This window comes from Lepidochelys kempii, chromosome 12, assembly GCF_965140265.1.
Source record: "Lepidochelys kempii isolate rLepKem1 chromosome 12, rLepKem1.hap2, whole genome shotgun sequence".
Taxonomy (NCBI): Eukaryota; Metazoa; Chordata; order Testudines; family Cheloniidae; genus Lepidochelys; species Lepidochelys kempii.
Window position 1 is genome coordinate 11,213,446 of NC_133267.1, and position 20,289 is coordinate 11,233,734.

A 20,289-nucleotide genomic window follows, 5' to 3' on the forward strand; every position below is an offset into this window, starting at 1 on the left:
CTGTTAAAAAAGATCCCTTCAGGGGCTGTTAGAGGAACTCCCAACTCACCTGTAACAATAAATGCAGCTGCTGTGGGAATGACAAAAGCCCACATTTAGAATTGGTGAGTGAAACCTATTTTTGAGCTATCTTTCCTTACCTCTTGCAACGCAACGCTTGCTTTCTAAAATGTACAACATCTCGCTGTCGCTGCTTCACGAACCTGTCTCATTTTTGTGGCACTCACTCTAGGTGATGGCCAAAACATGAATTAGAAGCTTTAGTGTAAATATCATGTGAGCAGGCTCTGCCGTACATAGGCTTCTCCCATTGTTCCTTGGCTGGCTAGACAACAGCCCTCTGCTTAGCACGCATGCTAGGGTCCACTTGCCCATATCTGACAAGGGATCCATCCTTGTGTTCCAAACTTCTTCTCAAGCCAGATTAAAGACAAGACACATCTTCTAGCTTTTCATTTCTATCCACTTCCGGGAGGGTTTAATCCACCCTCAGGAAAAGAGGACTTCCTTATTACCAACCCATTCAAAGATGCTAACAATACTGTACAGCTTGGGCAAACTGTAGAACTGCCTTCCAGCCAAGCAGAGTTTCCACCATGCTGAGACTCAAAAACGCCTCATGGTGAAACCGGATATAGTGATATGCATGCAGCCTGCTGCCCTGTAAGCAGTACTGCACTGAAAACCTCAACCCAGGTGGTTAATACAAAGTGTTTGTTCTCTGTTTTCTTAATTGATGTGTGTGTGTGTGTGTGTGTGTGTGTGTATAGATATAAAAAAACCCCCAGACCAAACAATGGTAAAGATTTAAATCTGCTTGTCACAATATAAACTTATTTTCTCCAAGCAGTTGGTCTGTGTGTGCTGCCTTTCACATGAAGGCCAAATGCAGTAGGATGTAAAGCCATCCTAGTGCTGCCTTTGTGATAAATGGACAAAAAGTTGCCTTGTTGCTATGCAGAAAAACACATAACTATGCTGACTGTGGACTGCAGGATGTTAACTATAATGTTGCTTTACTGTAGTTATGGTAAAGAAATTTGAAACTCCGTATCGTAAAGCAAATAGACGGCCAGTTCTGTTGTGCCATTTGAGTGTTTCCAAAACATTCATGCATACATCACTCAAAAGGAGATGAGATTGCTTGAAGCGAGGTCAGTCCAACCTCAAGATGTACATCTGGGCAGTGGGTCCTGCTCTTGGACTGTTAGTGCCAACATGGACCTGTAAGGAACCCTACAGGATGTGCTGACATGAGCCAAATGCCCCAAACCACATCCCTCTCTACATATTGGTCCCATCCTGCCTTCATGATGTTATCATTTTCCAGGACATGCTTCTTGTGTCTGTATCTTGTGATTCCCTTTTGTATTCCCCTGGTCTCTGCAAATCTTTTTTTCTTTCGCTCAGATGCCCCTTTTCTGTCCTTGCAGCAGTATTTACTATGCCACGACTTTGGGATATGGGGATAGATCATGATGCCACGGCGGGAATTCCAGAGCTCTTGATATAACAAGCCATAGCAACCCGTACTTCCTGAGCTCAAGGAGCTTCTGTATAGGCCCTGATATACCTAAGAAAATATTGCACATAACGTTAAGCTAGGTGGATCGGAGGTATTAGTCTCTCAAGTTCTCCATTCTGTACCATCTTCCCATTTAGGGCAAAATGGGCATTGTTGAGTCCTATAAAAGTGATAGTGAGCCACATTTTTCTCAATTAAGAAACGGGTCAATTGGGCTGTTCTCGGAGTGTATCCATTGCTCCCTGCTTTTCAAGGGTTTCATAACAACTGTTGAGGTGTGTCTTATGGCTAATAACCTCTTTCACCTGTAGAAATTCAGCAATAGTCCCACCCACAATGCTGATTGGGTCCTTGGTGAGAAAGGAAATTCCCATTGGATGGCAGCAGCTTGTCAGTCATACTTTTGTCTTTCTCAGAACAGTATTAATACCAGGTGCTCTGAGACAGGCTTTTATATCCTTGTGTGGTTGAGCTCTTGCTTCAATAGTGGTTGTGTAGAGGATCTTTCTGTTGGTATTTTACACCTTAGAGGTAGGGAAATGGAGTCCCAGGTGTGTCAGAACTTCCATGCTGACTGTGAGACTGCTGTGAACCGCATGGTGAATATGGAGCTGTATGCTAGCTATGTCTACCTGTCTATGGTGAGTAGCTTTGTCTTAAAATCATATAAAATTTTGTCTTGAATAGGGCTCTAATCTTGTAGCTGTAATTTATTGGAGAAGTATGTTTCTAATGTGCTGGTGGTTTCAAAAGAGGGTATATTTCCCCATGTGATTCCTTCAAACTTAATAGCAATTGAAATGTTAAGGTTACTAACTTCTGATTGCCGAAGGGAGCAAAAAATAGCAAGGTATTTATCTTATTGCAAGCAACCTTACTCTTTCATGAGTGGTGAGGGCTCCAATTGTCCCTCTTCTAGAATTCTGGGCAGCTACTTCCTTTTTGGATAACTCTAGAATGCTGAAATCAACAGTAAAGACACCTTGGTGGAAGTGGGAATGGGACAACTCCATTGATGCTGTAAACCATCTCAATAACAAACATTTTTGTTGTCACCTGAGCATGTTGCAGAATTTTTCACTCAGAGTGAAGTGCTGTATGAGAAGTGTATCATGTGCAGGTGTTACACCACCTTTCATGTAGCGTAACTCTTAAAATTCAAAGACCTAACCTCTTTCTATAGGTTGTGGGGGTGATTGATTGCTATTACAGACTGATTTGGAATCCTGTAACTCTTTCTGGGGCAGAAGGTGGTGATATGGGATGCACACAAGATTCCTCCCCTTTATAACTACTCACAAGGAGTTGAGATACTGCAAGGAAAATATCCTCTGCATTACTTTCTCCCTAGTCCTACTACTTTGACCGTGATGATGTAGCCCTTAGGCACATAGCAAAGTTCCTGAAGGAGCAGTCCTATGAGGAGAGGGAGCATGCAGAGAAGTTCCTGACCTACCAGAACAAGCGAGGGGGACAAGTTATCTTTCAGGATATCAAGGTGAATAAATATTTCAGTGAGTACCCAGAAAGCAGCTGATGACAAACTCTAGAGGTGGGGGTTATTCTGCATGTTACTAGTGGCAAATGGATTTGTAGTCTATTTGCTCCTCTAAAAGATGACTAACCTTTATTTGTGCAATTATGTTTCTTCAAAAACATCTGAGTGGAGCTGCATTCTAAGGCCTCTTGAGGCTCCCACTCTCCTGCAGTGCACACTCTGGTGATGAAGGTAGAGGTAGGGAATGTCGTAAGTAGTACAGTTGGGGAGGTGGTGGATCAGGAGTAAGCAGCTCTGGCAGAGCATCCTACAGTAGGCTTAACTGGCCCTGAGTTTGGCTTACTTTCCCCCTACATGACCTGCTAAGTAATGGAGTAACTCATAGAAATAAAAAGCTCAACATAGCTTGAGTTTCTTCTTCAGAAATGGTGCAGTGTATTGTAAAAGGAGCCTGCTATCTGTGAGTCAGAAATGAGACCAGTGGGATGTCTTGTCTTCTATGGCTGGTTGCCTTGACAGAAACCAGAGCGGGATGAGTGGGGAAACAGCCTGGAGGCCCTGCAATGTGCCCTGCACCTGGAGAAGACTGTGAACCAGGCGCTACTGGACCTGCACAAGCTGGCTACTGAGAAGAGTGACCCCCATGTGAGTACTAGGTTAACTGTAAATTAAGAGACCATCAGAGCCTCTAGGGAGGTGGTGGAATCTCCTTCCTTAGAAGTTTTTAAGGACAGGCTTGACAAAGCCCTGGCTGGGATGATTTAATTGGGGAGGGTCCTGCTTTGAGCAGGGGGTTGGACTAGATGACCTCCTGAGGTCCCTTCCAACCCTGATATCCTATGATTCTATGAGAGCAGACTCTTTGTACAGTGGGCATCTGCTCCCTGGTTGGTGTCCTTCAGTGTTGCCACAATAGAAATAAAGCACAAGGAAATGCAGGTGTATGGCTCAGAGGAGACTGATTTGAACTACCAGCTCTTCTCTCTCCCTCTTACCTTGATGTTTGGGTGGGAAAGGCTTGTGCAGTCTCATGCCATGTGCATGAGACAACTTTACAGTATCTTTCCTACCTTGCAGTACTGATAAGAATTTCTTTACTAATCACAGAACTGGAAGGTACCTTGAGAGGTCATCTCGTCCAGTCCCATGCACTCAAGGCAGGACTAAGTATCTAGACCATCCTTGACAGGTTTTTCCAACCTGATCTTAATCTCCAATGATGGAGATTCCACAACCTCCCTAGGGCCATTTATTCCAGTGCTTAATCACCCTGACCATTAGGAAGTTTTTCCTCATGTTCATCCTAAACCTCCTTTGCTGCAATTTAAGCCCATTGCTTCTTGTCTTGTCTTCAGAGGTTAAGAAGAACAATTCTTCTCCCGCCTCCTCGTAACAGCAGTTTTCAAGTACATAAAGCTGTTGCCCCTCTTGGTGGTCTCTTACCCAGACTGAAAAAACTGGGTTTGTTTAATTTTCCCTCAGAGATCACATTTTCTAGACCTTTAATCATTTTTGTTGCTCTCTTCTGGACTTTCTCCAACTTATCCACATTTCTGGAAATGTGGTGGCCAGAACTGGACACAATACACCAGTTGAGGCCTAATAACTGCAGAGTAGAGCAGAGGAATTATTCCTTGCCTTGCTTACAATACTCTTCCACGTTAACTTTTAGTAGCATAAAGCTTGTTAAAACTCTGGTGTGGCTCCCTCATTTTTGGTGCTTGACCATTGCAGATCAGGTGCAGCTGAGTAAGCTAATTTCACATTCTTCTACACTCTCCACTATGGTGGGAATGGATTTCTTTTGCCCATACTTTAGTGACTTCCTCAAAGCTGAGGTTGGCAATGGGGGCTCCATGCTGTCTTCCTTTCCAGGCCCCCAGTGGACTATGGAGTCTCTCAATATTGACTTGTTGAGATGAATGTGTTATCTCCATTTTTATAGTGGAGGTGGATTGTTCCAACCCTTTTGTCTTTTTCCCCTAGCTCTGTGACTTCCTGGAGTCTGAGTACCTGGAGGAGCAGGTGAAGGCCATCAAGCAGCTGGGAGACCATGTCACCAACCTGAAGCGCCTGGGAGTGCCCCAGAATGGCATGGGAGAGTACCTGTTTGACAAGCTCACCCTGGGGGAGAGCAGCTGAATGCAGTGCAGGTTCTTGTGTTTAGAAGGAATATGTATTACCTGAGCTCAAAATAAAGAGGAATAACAGCTGTTTTGGCTGTAACATGGCATTCACTGGCATATATAGGATGCTCTAAATTGTATTGGAACAAAGCAAGGGAGGGCATAAGGTGACAACAATGAGGGACCAAGAAATTCAACTAACATTCTATACAGCAACAGACGTGACCCTGTGAGGCATTTATTCATGCAGTCTACCTCCACAGATAGATTTTTAGCAAGTGTGTGTGTACCTCCCTCTTTCAGAAGATCAGGAGGAATCCCTGTGAATGAAGTATTAATTGGATCAGCCAGCAATAGAAATGTAAATCCCAGGAGTGGGACTGGCTATGGGTAGTGGTGGCAGCAGAAAATGGGGTGGAGACTTAATGCTCCTAAGTGGGTTTGAATGATGGTGCTCAGATTACAAATGGCAACATTCATTTGGGAGAGCAGTGTTGAAGAGGAAGAGTTTCCCTAGGAACTAGTACAAAGCAAACTAATTCCAGGAAATGACCTAAAATACAGGGTTTGTCCCTTATGATACACTCTTTAAGGTACCAGGAAAAAACCCAACCTAAATGGGGGATGATGGAGGGAAGATTCCACATTCCTTGCAGAGTCTTGTAGCACTTTAGCTAGTGTCCTCCATATAAAACCAGAATTTGGCAGGTCACTCAGTGTTTGAGAGGCCTTGTATCAGGGCTGCATTGGAATAGCACAGCTGGTTATATACCAAGAAGGGACACCTGCCCCTTCTGATTTTTAGATGGAACAAATCAACAGCTTCCAGTTTTCTGACCAGGGTAGGCTGGTGGAAACCTATGTTCCCTGCCCTAACTATGCATTAAAAGGGTGTATTCTGGTGTAGGACCACCTCCCCTCCTGGGCACCTGTTGCAGAGTGAAGCCACTTGTGGCTGTTACTCAGGTCCACTCCTACCCTAAAAGACAAATGCAGGAAGGGGTGGGTGCTGGCACAATACCTCTAGAAGGCACAGCAATGGCTGAAAGTTAAAGCTACAACAAATTCAAACAGGAAATAAGGTGTACACTTTTAATGGTGAGCATAATTAATCCTTGAACAACTTAAAGGTTGTGGTAGGTTCTCCATCACTGACAACTTCTAGAAGATATTGGGTCTTTTTTTGAAAAAGAGAGATGCACCAGGAATTTGGGGAAGTTCTTGGGCTTGTCTTCTACAGAAGACCACAGTAGATGATCACAATGGTTCCTTTATAGTCTTGGAATCTGACTCAGTGAAGGGGTGGGCTGAGACTCATTGCCTCCAAAGGAGTTCTAACCCCCCCCCCCCCCCAACCTCCTCAGAAGGAAACCTGACAGGCATAGCAGCAAAGGGAGGTGCTGAGCCTCATCAGATATTTGTTCTGGAACCCACAGCAGGATGGGGCCTTATCTTGTTGAAGTCCAGCACTGGCTGGAGCTCATCTTCACTGAGAGACTGTCTTCCCCAAGAGATGGGAGAGACTCTCATCTAACTGCAGCATAGACTTGTGGTAGTAGGAACTACAATTCTTGCCCTGGGGCAGTCTGTCTCTCTCCTGCTCCTGGGCTCTACCCCCTCACTTTCCTTCCACACTAGGCCATCATCCTTTAAATGCACTCCTGGGTTGGATGAGACCTATTTCCACTCATCTAAATGAACCATACTTTCTTTTTTTTAATAAAAGTTTGTTAATTAACAGTAACACACATGAGGCCTATCTTCTGCTGTGCACTGAGGATCAGATCAGGAGCCTTTCTGAAAGAACAACTTCCTCTGGTTTCTGTAGGTTAAGGGGTGAGGTCATTTGCTTTCATGAAATAAAGCAAGTGTGGTGTGTGTGGGTTTTTTTTTTTTTTTTTTGGCAGTGAGAATGTTCTACAGGGTATAGCTACAAGAAGGGCCTTCTTGCCCAGTATAACCCTGGGGAAGTCAATAGCTGCATGGATTGTCCTTGGGACCGTGCTTTTGGTGGGCATGTAGTATCCCTACTGTAGTTTCATTCTCTCAAACCTGGTTCATTGTTACTACTTTCTTGTTTCCCCACTCAGTGTGCTGTAGTGCAATTATTGCAATAAGTGGAAATAGACTTCTTAGTGGTAGAAGTGAATCCATTTTTTGTAGTTCCCTTTTACAAGGCGAATAGGGTGGAGTGGATAAGGGACATGGATTGAAGAAGCTGGAAGATAATCCATAAGTCCCCATTCCACTTAAAATCACTATTGGGGTAATTTAACAAATAAACTTAACTGGGCTGTAAAACTATACTAGCTGTTCATACTCCCTTCACTTATATATAGAATTTCTATCCTATCCCTTATGGACTTTTATAGAATGCTGTCTTCTATTTCTTAAAGTGTTTGATCTCTTGATAATATGATTTATTGCTATTAACCTTTAGATCACACTTTGTGGCTGTTCTGGTTTCATTTACTTTGTTCAGTTAATATTCTGTCTCTTCAAAAGAAATCTTCAAAGTAGAACTTCAATCAAATCCCACTTGTGTGTGTTGTCTTCCTGGGTCAAATGTATACCCACAGCCAGCACAATGCTGGCTATGGTGACAGAAGGTTGTTTAAACTGTTTCAAGAGGATATGTGTGCACAGTGAAAAATTCTTCTTGGGTTCATGAGTATCTATAAAACATGGGGGTGTAATTTTCAATTGTACATGGCTCATGTCTTGATGCCAAAGAGAGTTGTAGATGGCCAGTACTCCGGAATATCAGGCAACTTATGTATTTAAGTTCCCACTCCTGCATTGGTGAATCCTTTTACCCATGTAGAACACCATGGAGGTCCATGAGGTTGTGTGTGGAAATAGGGGAGCTTGTTGCAAGATTGAGGCCAAAGTACAGATTTAGGCACCCAAGTCTGAAAGTTGGGTCTCTTTTAACATTTTGTGTATAATTTTAAATTTTTATTCCATGTCCCATAATACAAAGGAAAATGGGCATTTTCCTTGAACTCCCCACTCTTCTTCCCTCCATGAAAATGGAAACTCACTTTTTGGGCTAAGACTAAAGATGGAGACTTTCAGTTCCAAAGCACAGATTTTTTTTTCCCCCCAGTGAGTTATGATGAAGGCCCCAGTCTGCAAACACGTACGTACGTGCTTAACTTTACTACCAGGAGTACTTCTATTGCTTTCACTGTCACTTAGTAAAGTTCAATGTGTTTGCTGCTCTGGGACCTTACAGAGAACAAGGTGCTAGAGTGCCAAACCTTGCCTAGTGTATATGCTAATATCAAACTGTACTGTTCTCTGCTATGCTAAATTCTATATATTGTAGCTTTCTGTCTTTTTAGTTCTTCAGGTTACTCACTTCATGAAAGCAGATACTTATTTCAGAAATGGTTAAAAAAATACAGCCAATATATGTAAATAATTCCCACTAGCTCCTGGCTAGTCTACTATCCTGTGCCTGCCTAACCTCATACTCTACAGAATCAGTAAACCAACAGAAACCAAGACACATTACAAATGGATGGAACCAGGAAAACATTCTCAAAAGGTTTTTGCTCAAGTGATTGACACAGACTGGAGTAAATGCATCTTGTTGCTTGTGCTCTGTTAGGGGGATCTGAACTTTCAGATTTGGAAATACCAGGCCCGTTCCTCCCACACTGTCTTTGGGCGCTAGTACCAGCAAAATCCTGCTATCCCAGATGGGTGGTATCTATTAAAACTATATATAAATGTTTCTGTCGTGGCTATTAATATGACACCTTTCTCTCATCTCCTACTTACCTTAAATACTCATATGGTCCATCCCCAATGTCACATCTAACATCACAGCCATATCAGATGTCCCTCTCCTGCAAGTAGTAGGGTAAGATTAAACCCACTTGCTAACTGTCTCCTCCCCCATCATCCTTGTTACTAGAGAATTTAAGGAGTCTTGCCAGCACTTATCTCTGCTCTAGTTTTCTGGCATGCTAGCTGCCAACTGTCCCTTTTGTCATCAGGTTGTGGACCGTCCATGACCCCAGGGTATGAGTGTGTAAGGGGCCTTACTGTAGGGAGAGCTAAATTAACAGTGAAGACCCTCCAGAGCTTCCACTGCAACAGGGAAGCAAAGTTTCAGAGAACTACCAACCATATAGAGGAACTGTATGGATGCCTCGGAAATATCACAAAAAACGCCATGCACACTCCCACGCTCTACATTTTAGTTATCTCATTGCAGCCCACTGTGGGCAGATACATTTATTAGGTGACTTGTAATCATTACCTGCATAATGCATTAAAAAAGAACCAAGAAACCAGAGAACATTCTGTTTGATATGGTCCTTCTCTCCTCAGCCGTGTCATTGTAACAAGCTAACTATACAGTGGAGTCCTTTTTTCCTCAATGGAAATCCTGTCATAGCCCCACCCACAATGCTGAGTGGCATTGATGAAGAAGGATATTTCCATTGGGTGGCAGTAGCTGCCAGTCACACTCCCACCTTGTTGGGGATGGTATTAGTACCAGCTGTGCTAGGGTAGAGGCATCTACATTTGTTCTGGGGATGTGTTCTTCATTCAGTAGTGTTAGAACAGGTTCTAAGTTTGTATTTTATACCTATATTTTTTTTAGACAGAGATATGGACTCCCAGGTGTGTCAGAACTTTCACTCTGAGTGTGAGGCTGTTGTTAATCACATAGTGAACCTAGAGCTATATGCTAGCTATATCTACTTGTCAGTGGTAAGGCCTTATTTCTTTTAGTATTCTAAAATAGAGAGTACAATGCATTGTAGACATGTGACAAAAAGAAAATTCTTGTAAAGATGTTTGGTTGAGGATAACAAGTTTTGTTAGGGCTAGTACTCTTTGATTAGTAGCTCTTAATGGTGTAAGCATGTAAGTGAATACAGGTGTGCTCTCCTTAGTAAGGACATGGAGGTTGTTGGGTTAGATCTTTCAGGATACAAAACAAACTCAGCTCATTTTCAATCGCTATTTAAGGACACTGTTGAGGAGAACTACACTGACTAAAAAACTCCTCTGCTAATGGCTTGTACCAAAATCATACATCAACAAACACAGAATTACAGTAACTTGTACATCCAGGTCTCTTAATAGAAAGACAAGTACTATTAACTCCATATGGGAGAATTCCTTACATGATGGAATTCTGGGAAATCCATGATTAACTCCAGGGACGTGGAAGTTCTGAGGCTCTGATGGCATAAACTCAAGGTTTATGTAATCATACAACCCCAAAGCATATGTAAGAGTTGGGGGAGAAATGAGGGTTGGGTAGGCAGCTGAGTTTTTCCACCCAGCTGTTTACTTCACACGGTCTATAACCTATTTAAATAGAAGTCTGAATTGTATTGTTTAAGTGAGTTCTGTAGAGTTTGTTCCTGAAAACTAGGCCTGGACTTATTGGGTGAACGGATGTTTCCTGAGAAAGGAAATCAAATAGTGGGGAGCTGAGGAAATTACAGTGCAGAATGAATCCAATGGCACCATGTGCCCGGTGAACAATTTCTCCAGCATATGCATAATACACATAAATAAAAATGTTTTTATAAATGAAATGAGGGTTCCTTGAGTTGGTGCCTTTTTTGCAAAAATATATTGGAGTGTGTTTTCTCCAATAGATCCATTAGCTCCATTTTCTGGTGTTCTTAGAAAATTGGCCATGGATGTTTCTGTTTCTGCAGCGACCATCAGAAAATCCAAAAAGAGAGCGTACCCTCTGAAGAACTCATCTGTAATATCAAGAACTACAAACACAGCCATGTAACCCCCAGGTGAGCGTGTGTTACAGGTCTGCACAGTGTCCCTTTCATAGAGGATGTGAGTCTGTTACAGCCGCACTGAGAAAGCTTTAGCTTTTAAACTCAAACTGTAGTCGCTCAATTTTTAAGTTCTGGAGGTTCTCCAATTCAATCCCCAGTGTGTGAACCATTGTGGCCACTACACTTCTACTTACTTAAACTACTGATATTTACAAATGCATTAGCACATGTCACATCATGGCACGTTCTTCTTATTCCCACTTCAGTTTGATTTTTTCCCCTGTCCTTCTGTGTCTTGACTGTTCTTACTCCTCTGTGTTCTGAAGATGCTCCTGTCAGCTACATCAGATTCTTACTAGTGTTTCAGCAGTTCCTGATTGTTTCTGCCACTTCCTCTTGTTTTTGCTGCTTTCCTTTGTCCCTTCCACAGATTTCACATCACTACTCTCTGATATCCCTGCTATCACTGCTCTGTGTTCTGTGACAGACATCAGCTGATCTGAACCTACAGAAACTAGAGGTGGGTCTGAACCAAAACCCCACATCCAAAAATACCTGAACTCTGAGGATGTTCAGATCTGGGTCTGGATGTTGCAGCTGGCTCCACTCTAGAATGGGTCAATCCAAAATTCCAGATCTAGACCCCTGAACTAAGTGGTTCAGGGGAAGTAGGACTTCAGAGCTTTCTATATAATAGGCAGATTATCAAACAGCTTTTCTAGTAGGTAAGTAACCTTGACACCATTCAAAAGATAGTATTGGAAACAATAAGACATTTCATTACAGGCATAATTCCTTCAAACTTCTCATGCTAGCACTTCTTCCTTGGGAAATTGGGTGTAATTACTAACTCCCTTTCTTTGGACTCAGTGCAAGAAAACCAGAGATTTTCCTTTAGTGACTTTGCTGTTCTAAGAAAGTATCAGTAAATCCCTAAAGTTACAGGACAACAGGTGCTCTGTATTTCTGAATCATCCGCTCAGCTGGGGCAATGCTGTTACAAACCATCCCCAGAACGCTGACTGGTTTTTGGCTGAGGGGTGAAATTTCAATTGGTTGGAGAGCCCATGACAAGAACACCCATCCTACTCTGAAGAGTATTAATGCCAGATGTGGAACATAACCCAAACTCTGGGTTCAGTGGTGTTTAAATTGTTAGTTTATACGGAAATTTATATCTAGCTATGAGTAGTAGTGTAATGGAGTCCCAGTTGCGTCAAAACTTTCATCGTGAATGCATGGCTGCCATCAGTCAGATGTGAACTTGGAACTGTATGCTAGCTATATATATCTCTCTATGGTGAGTGCTGGCTGTATGCTTAATGGTTTAAAACAGAAGCACTTCTAAAAGTTCTTTTCCTGAGCAATGCTCTGAACTGCAGCTGTCTGGGGCAAAATTTAGAAGCTGTTTTTTTGTTTTAAATTTTTTTTAATTTTTAAAAAGTACTGCGGGGGGGGGGGAGACCTGTTAGATCTCTCTGCTAAATCAGGATGGTTTCTCATCATACTTCTATCTTTTTAAATTTGGTGGATAGTTTGTACAGCTTTCAAAGCCCTAAATCATAGTTTCCACAGGCTAATAAATCTTATCAAAAGTCTTTTGTGATATTCAGTCTATGTCTGTACATAATTCCTAGCTATCCTCCAAGGCACCAGCCTAAATGTCTTGTCGTACTTGATGTCTATACTTGTCAAATATCTATAGACTTGCTATGTCTGTCTGCCCTAGCTTGGTCCTCTCTAAAGCAAACTGTAGATATTCAGCCCTTCTAATATTTCTAATTTAATTAATCTAGTCCCCCCAAAATACTTATTGCTTTACACTCCACTCAGGCTAGTTTTCCTACAACTTCTGAAAAATATGCAGCTCAAAACTGAGCACCACTTTCTGGCATGGGGCGCTCACACATATATAGAGGGGAAATACTATCCAGTTACAAGTGTAGTTTAGATTTGAACTGTATATTGTTACTATGTAGCAGTATGCAGTTACCAGGTAGGAAGCCTTTTTGAAAATGAGAATTTTATTCTTCTGAGGAGAAACTGATATTTCAACATTTGTTTTTTGTCTTGAATTAGGATGAAACTGTGAGATTTTTGTAGAACAAAAAGCCTCAATTAGGAAACACTGTAACATTTTGCCTGGACACTCAAAATGTTTTGTTTCAGGTTGGTTTGACAATGACCTGCATCTGCCTGAGCTGCCTCATGGGAGTTGTAGTCCACCCTGGGAGTCTGAAATAGAAAACTACATCTCCCATGTTACACTGTGGCCATTCAGCACTTCCAAGCAAGTGGTTGGCCAGAGTGTGAAGGAGGAAGTAGGGAAAAGAGAGCTCTAAATCTGAGGTGGCTGAGGCAGTAGCAGGGAAGGGGCTGTCACTGTAATTCCCATTGTATAATCACTTAAGAATATATGTGCCTATTGCACTTTAATGTTTCAATTGCTTTTAAAATGGTGTGGCTGCGTGCATTGTGGATAACTTGATGAAGCTATCTGCTCAATGAGCAGCTCAGAGTGTTCTTATATGGAGATGGGGGACATAATTCAACAAAAGCAAATGGTAGCAAATTCAGAACTGATTTAAAAGGCTGTATTTGTTCACTGAATGTGTAATTAGACTGTGGGATGCATTACCACAGATGTTGTCAAGGCCAAGAATTTATTATTATTCATAGAGGGATTGGATGGTTATATGGATAACAAGAATACCTAGAGTTTGAAACAGTTAATACAGAAGTTTTGGAATGGATAAAAACCTCATACTTCAGCATTTAAACAAATCTCTTCTTATTAGTTTTAGGATGAGACATCCATGGGGAGGCAGATTGCATCACCCGTGCCTAATGTGGGGTCCCTGGACCTTTCTTTGTAGTAACTGATGCTAGCTACTGTCAGAGACGAGATACTGGATTAGATGGGCTATAGAGTTAGGCAGTTCCTACACTAGTGTTCAGACAATGTCCATTGCGTACACACCTTATTACACATGGCATTCAATAGGTAGCTGAACATTTAACTGACAACTCGTGCCTCACCTGGATCCATGTCTAATGACAGATCTGAATATATAGTCTCTCCCTTTAGGTCTAATTTCCTCCACTGATTTCCTGTCCCTCTCCCCAGTCCTGTTACTTTGACCGTGATGACGTGGCCTTGAGGTACATGGCCCAGTTCCAGAGGAAGCAGTCCCACAAGGAAAGGGAACATGCAGAGAAGTTCCTGAAATACCAGAACAGACGAGGAGGACGTATTATTCTGCAGGACATAAAGGTGAGAAACAAATCAGGATGTAAGAGAAGGATCTCTGGAACTAAGGAGTTTAAATATTTGTTTTAGGTATACTTTTTGGCTGTAATTGATGGACTCCTACATGAATGTGACCGATGAGCTAAAGTAACAGCCAAATATTTAGAAAGCTGTCTGACCCATTTGCCTAGCTTTCTGACAAGAGGTATGGGCTTCAGAAATAGGTGTATTCGTGTCTCTTCTTGGAGGAGAGGGGTGGCTGGCATCTGCTAATCTTTGTGGTAAAGAGGCGGTGTTTTGAGGAAAGTGTTTGGATGAGAAAACCAAGGTAAATGTCCTGCCAAGTTGATAGTCATACAGGTCTACCAGTGCAAGACGCTTGCAGCACACCAGCCTGAGTAAATTTTAGCTCTAACTGGTGTTACCACAGTCTGATACAGCATTGAGGATATATCTTTAAGTAGGAATAACTAAGAAAACAAGTTAAACAAAAGCCCAGTGAGGGGAGTGAACTCCCTGTGCCAGTGAAGCACATGGGTGAAGCAGTGGGGCTTGGCCAAACAGAGGTATTGCATACTACAGAAGGCACAGACTTCAGTAAGTGAAGCTAGAAGGCCATTTGTGAAAGGGCACATAATTTTCTGTTTGGGCTTGTGCAGAAGCCAGAGTGGGATGAGTGGGGGAACAGCCTGGAGGCTCTGCAATGTGCCCTCCAGCTGGAGAAGACTCTGAACCAGGCCCTGCTGGACTTGCATAAGCTGGCTACAGAGCAGAATGACCCTCATGTGAGTATGTATGCGAGTTGAGACTGAAGCAGAGATGTAGCGTATGTTCCCATATACCTTTTCTGGGTGGGGAGTGGGAGATTTCTAATATGACCACAGTAGCTGTTGGCCTGTTTAGAGTCTTTCAAACTAGAAGACATTTATCTTTTTGAGATTCCCTAACTTACCAGTTTCACCATGTAATGGTAATCTCACAAAATGGAGGGAGTTTTAACTGCAAGCGCTCAATGACATACTATTGACACAATATCTGTCCCTATGTAGTTGGCCATGAACATGCTGCTTGGCACTCAACCTTGCACTGAGAAGCAGGCCCAAGTCCTCAATGGAGCTATGCTGGTTTGACAAGTGGCGTCAAAAGTGACCTCTACTAAATGAGGATCTGGTCCACAATGGAATCTTCTGTCAATGATTTTTGATGGAAAATGTGGTTTCTATGTAAGCAGTGTCAGGATGAGCTCCACCCTGACATCTGGTGGTGGCAAATTGTGGAAAAGAACTTCAGGGGCCGATCTCATTTGCATAGGCACACCCACCCCACCTAGAATGAGGCCATAGCTGCCCAAATAGTCACTTTGGCTGCTGTGGGATCCTCAGTGTCTCTGTTATTGCGGCTTGTAGGCCGCAGAGCGGACAGAGCGAAGCAGTTCGTGGGGCGGCTGGTGGAGCGGAGCGGAGTGAAGGCCTATGGAGCTGTGGGGCGGTCAGCTTCAGATCCTGTAAGGTGCCTCTTACCCCCCCCCCCCGCCATCTCCACCCAGGTTGGGAGGTAAAGCTCTGCAGATAAAATTTCGAACTCTGGGGCTGCCCTGACCAGGGACAGAGACTTTTGGGTCATTGGACTTTTGGGACTTTGGGTGATTTGGGGTTGCTGGACTCAAGAACCAAAGGGAAAGGGCATGCCCCAATTTCCTTGGGGTGGGTTTTTTGCTCATGGGTAGTGTTATGAATCCTGTTGGTGCTGTTTCCCCAACATAATGCCACATTGTTTCTCTCTGTTATTAAAAGGCTTTTTGCTACACTCAGACTATGTGCTTGCGAGAGGGGAAGTATTGCCTCTTGGAGGCGCCCAGCGGGGGTGGTATATATTTGTCCCAGGTCACTGGGTGGGGGCTCGAGCCAGTTTGCATTGTGTTATTGGAATGGATCCCCTAGATATTGAACTCGGCCCTTGTTGCTGCCAACTTTGACAGGCAGAAGGGTTACATCTACAAAACTGAAAAGTTTCCATTGGAGAAACCTCTTTCTGCCAATATCTTTCAGATTTCTGTTGGAGAAAATCTGAACCATTTAACTTTTGGGTCATTTTAACACCATCTCTCATCTTTCTGAGATGCCACGGTGCTTTATGGGGTTTCAGGTGACTTATGTCCTCCTTCTCTTCTGTTGGCTGGGTGCACTGTCCATGCTACAACTCACATGGTACACCAATTTCCTCTCTGGCTGAATCACAGTGGTGGATCATTCATGGAATGTTGTCTGGTTGGGTTGTCAGGCTTATGGAGGAGAATGGGGGCATGTGGCACCCAGATTCCAACTCCTGGGAGACACCACAGCAGCTCAGGCAGACAGGTTCTGTTGCGGTTCAAATACAAGACAGCACAGAGCTTTAAGTAAGCAAACAGGCTGGTCTGCCAACGGACTGGTCCTGTCAGCTTTCCACCCTCTCCTTTATTCTTTCTCTCCCCCCGCGCATTACATTCTCCAACAGATCAAAGGAATACAGCGGCTTTGTTTAACATTCTTATTTACCAATTTCTATCTACCGCATTCCTTGCTCTCGGGCCTTGAGCCCAGACCTGGGAGGCTTCCCACGGTTCATGTCATCTGGGTGAGATTCCAAGGTTCATGCCCTTGAGAGGAGCTGTGTGTGCACAGCTCCTACGCAACACTCCGGGTGTGCCCTGAATGTTGCCGAGTGCCTGAACCTTGTATGAATCCTACATCCCCTCTTTTTTTATTTGTGCTCGGCCATCTCATGGTAGCCATCAATTTGCTTTTGCAAGCCAATTAACTCCCGGACAGACAAGGTCATAACTCGTGGAGCCTGCCAGGGCGGGTCTTGACAAAGCCTTAACAAAAAGGAAATACATTGCACACAGCAACAGCAAAAAATAAGCTTAAGAAGGTAAAGTGTAATTGGCTGGGCCCCAATTAGCCATGCTAGAGTACTGGGAAGAGAGGTTCGTGTAAGCAGCGAGCATCATCTCATTCCCAGTTTCCTCAGGGTGATGACATACTGGAATAAGGCACGTACCTAACAATTCTTCAGCTGCTACAAAATCAGATAAACAAAAGTGGGTAACATTTGAAGCCAATCTTTCCCATAGGTTATATGTCATTCGGGCCCGTAACGGAGGAAGCGCTCCCGAGCCAACCCCTACAGGAAATAGCAGGCACAAAAGGCATACAATCAATACAGAATTAGCAGTAATTTGGGTGAGAATTGCCACAAACAAAGTCTCAGGAGTCTCTGGCTGTTGGTTTGCTGCCAGTCTTCATTGAGCCGCAGCGACCAATGCTTTTACTGCTCCCCATGTCATGGGCTGGCTTGGGATGCTACGCCTCCTCCGTCTCCGTCTCGCCGTTGTCAACCCGGGAGGCACCGCGTTCTCCTCCAAGGTCAGCTGAAACTCCGGTATGGGGTTCAATAGCCCCTGGTGCCACGCCATGCTGTTTCAGTGCTGGTCGCACACACCGGGCCGGAACCCACAACGCTCCTGCAGGGAGAAACACAGCAGCATATCCCCGACCCCAAGTGATTAAAGGCACTGGGCCCAGCCATTGCAGATCGGGCAGCTGACAGTAATAGACTTTCCAGTCTTTCCAGTACCTCGGACTTATGAAAATGCCAATCCGTGGGGGTCTGCTGATCTACATTCAGAGTTAAATTATTTAAAGTAAACAAAAGGATATGCATTTGTTGCTGAATGTCTCCTAAGGTTCAGAGACGCAGCTTCCCTTGTTTTAATTGTTTGTCGAGCAAGGTTTTTAGCGTGCGATTTGCACGTTCAACAATAGCTTGGCCTGTGGAATTATAAGGGATCCCGTGTTTGAGACAGACATCCCATTGGGCACAAAAGGTGGAGAGGGCTGTGGAGCAATAGGCTGGGGCATTATCCATTTTTATCTGGCTCGGGCGACCCATAACAGCAAAACAGGCTAGCAAATGGTGAATAACTTTGGGAGTGGCTTCCCCACGCTGTGGGGTTGCCCAGAGGAATCCCGAATAGGTATCAATGGAAACATGTAAAAACGAATAGGGGCGGAATTGTGGCACGTGAGTGACATCCCTTTGCCACAGCTGATTCGCTGCGGTACCTCTGGGGTTAACGGCATAAGAAAAGGTAGGGGCAGCAGCGGCACGGTGGGGGCAGGAACGAACAATAGAACGTGCATGATCAGCAGGAATGTGAAACTGTCGGGCCAAAACAGAGGCAGACTGATGAAAAAAGGAATGGCTTTCAATGGGGTCAGAAAAAAGGGAATTTACCTGACCACGTAACGTGCGATCAGCGCGCGCATTGCCTTCAGTGAGTAGCCTAGGCAGAGGGGTATGACTGCGAATATGAGCAACAAAATAAAGGAAATTACGAGTGGTGAGGAGATACTGTAAGGACAAAAACAGGCGAAGAAGGTCTGCATCGACCTGAGGGGTGATGAGGGCAAGGGGTAAATGATCAATTACCTGATAAACATAATGGGTGTCCACGATCAAATTAAAGGGACAATCAGCAAAAAGTTGAAAGGCCAAAATAACAGTAGCTAGTTCCAAGGACTAGTGAAGCTCTCCAAGTGCTGTGCATGCAAATATTGTTGTACAAGTGAATGAAGCGCTTTCAGCTTTTCTAGGGGGAGGGGCCACTGGTCAATCCATATGGGCTCTAAGGATTGCCATACCAATGGTAATGCGGATGGCAAGGTGGGTGAGGGAGGATTTTGGGCCATTATATATTAATATCGAGGGTGGTGTCCAGCTTTACAAGTAAGTCACGGCCCCAAATATTGAGGTGGACAGGGAGTACAAAGGGGTGGATTATAGCAAGGGCACGGCCTCCTGGTTTAGAGACCGTGACCCAAGACAAACTTTGGCCCCGGGTTTGCTACCCCCGATCCCCCACAACTCTTTAGAAGGAACTGTTGGCCAACCGACCGGCCACTCCGGATCACGAATCACCGTAACGTCAGCTCCAGTGTCCACCAGCCCTGTAAAAGGAACATTATTTAAGAGAAGTGTTAACTGAGGTTTCGAGGGGCGAACCGACATTGTTAGAGCAACAAGTGGAGAAGACGTGTTGTGAGACGGCAACTGAGACAGCGTTGATCCAAAGCCGTTCCTGCCCCGGGCTCGATCCTCTGCGGCTGGCACCTGATAGGGGACTAAAATCAATTGCGCAATTGACCGTCCACGTGGGAGCGACTGAGGAAGATGGGTCCATACCTGAACCTTAATAACGCCGGTGTAATCGGCGTCAATGACCCCTGGGATGACAAAAAAACCCTGTTTCCCAGCGTGTGAGCGAGGGAGAACCAGACCCACAAATCCGGCAGGGAGAGGTCCCTTCACCTGTGTAGGTATGGCGCAAACCTCCCCTGGCAACTGAAAATCAGTGTCCTCCTGCATAATCAAATCAAGCCCTGCACTTCCAGCAGTCGCCGCCCTCATGGAATCTATGGATTTTAAGGCAGAGGAACAGTTGTCTGAGTGAGAAACACCCCCATTTGGCCCTGGGTTCGGGGGAGACCCGTCATGCGGTTTCCCGACCCGCTACGACACTGATTAGCCCAGTGATAGCCCTTCCGACACTTGGGGCACTTCTTTGAGGGGCACTTCTTTGCCGTCGATGAGCGGCACTCCCGCTGAAAGTGACCCTCCTTACCACAGCGATAACAACACTTCCCCTCTTTCCCGCTTTTCCGCAGGGCGGCGGCCAGAACCCCAGCTTTATGTGCTTGTGTGCCGATGTTTTGGCACGCCCGCAGCATGTCTGACAGCTCTAGAACGCCAGCGGCTTGTGCCGCCTGCAGAGCACGGCGGCAATCCTCGTTCGCATTTTCAACCGCCATTTTTAACAGGATCTCCTGCGCTGCCGCAGGGTTATCCACCTGTCGGAGGATAGCCTCCTGCAATCTGTTGGTAAAATCCATAAAGGACTCTGATGCACCCTGACAGATACTGGCAAAGCTTTTGGTAGGCTTGCCTGAATCTGGGACCTTCCAGAAAGCATGCTGGGCGCAGGTGGAAATAATGGGGAAGACGGCCTGAGGGAGTTGAGACTTCATCTGAATGGTAGCAAACTGGCCCTCCCCTGCCAAGTGCTCATAAATGAT

At 44.5% G+C, this 20,289-nt stretch overlaps 2 protein-coding genes across 2 annotated transcripts; both read left to right on the forward strand.

Moving 5' to 3' along the window:
- Positions 1-1,969: 1,969 nt before the first annotated feature.
- On the forward strand, positions 1,970-5,259 carry LOC140896525 (ferritin heavy chain A-like). The gene is made up of 4 exons (XM_073308451.1): positions 1,970-2,166; positions 2,877-3,023; positions 3,543-3,668; positions 5,010-5,259. Exons 1-4 carry the CDS (start codon positions 2,065-2,067, stop codon positions 5,163-5,165), a joined length of 531 nt encoding a protein of 176 aa, XP_073164552.1. The 5' UTR covers positions 1,970-2,064; the 3' UTR covers positions 5,166-5,259.
- Positions 5,260-9,778: 4,519 nt separating this feature from the next.
- LOC140896526 (ferritin heavy chain A-like) lies at positions 9,779-15,866 on the forward strand. Its single transcript, XM_073308452.1, has 4 exons — positions 9,779-9,880; positions 14,051-14,197; positions 14,833-14,958; positions 15,580-15,866. The coding sequence occupies exons 1-4, from the start codon at positions 9,779-9,781 to the stop codon at positions 15,637-15,639; spliced, it is 435 nt and encodes a 144-aa protein (XP_073164553.1). The 3' UTR covers positions 15,640-15,866.
- Positions 15,867-20,289: the final 4,423 nt, after the last annotated feature.

Excerpts from the sequence above, each read along its gene's own strand:
- LOC140896525 (XM_073308451.1), top strand. The coding sequence starts at position 2,065 with ATGGAGTCCCAGGTGTGTCAGAACTTCCATGCTGACTGTGAGACTGCT. Across the intron at positions 3,024-3,542 it reads TTATCTTTCAGGATATCAAG|AAACCAGAGCGGGATGAGTG; the intron begins GTGAATAAATAT and ends TTGCCTTGACAG. Across the intron at positions 3,669-5,009 it reads CTGAGAAGAGTGACCCCCAT|CTCTGTGACTTCCTGGAGTC; the intron begins GTGAGTACTAGG and ends TTTTTCCCCTAG.
- LOC140896526 (XM_073308452.1), top strand. The coding sequence starts at position 9,779 with ATGGACTCCCAGGTGTGTCAGAACTTTCACTCTGAGTGTGAGGCTGTT. Across the intron at positions 9,881-14,050 it reads GCTATATCTACTTGTCAGTG|TCCTGTTACTTTGACCGTGA; the intron begins GTAAGGCCTTAT and ends CCCTCTCCCCAG. Across the intron at positions 14,198-14,832 it reads TTATTCTGCAGGACATAAAG|AAGCCAGAGTGGGATGAGTG; the intron begins GTGAGAAACAAA and ends GGGCTTGTGCAG.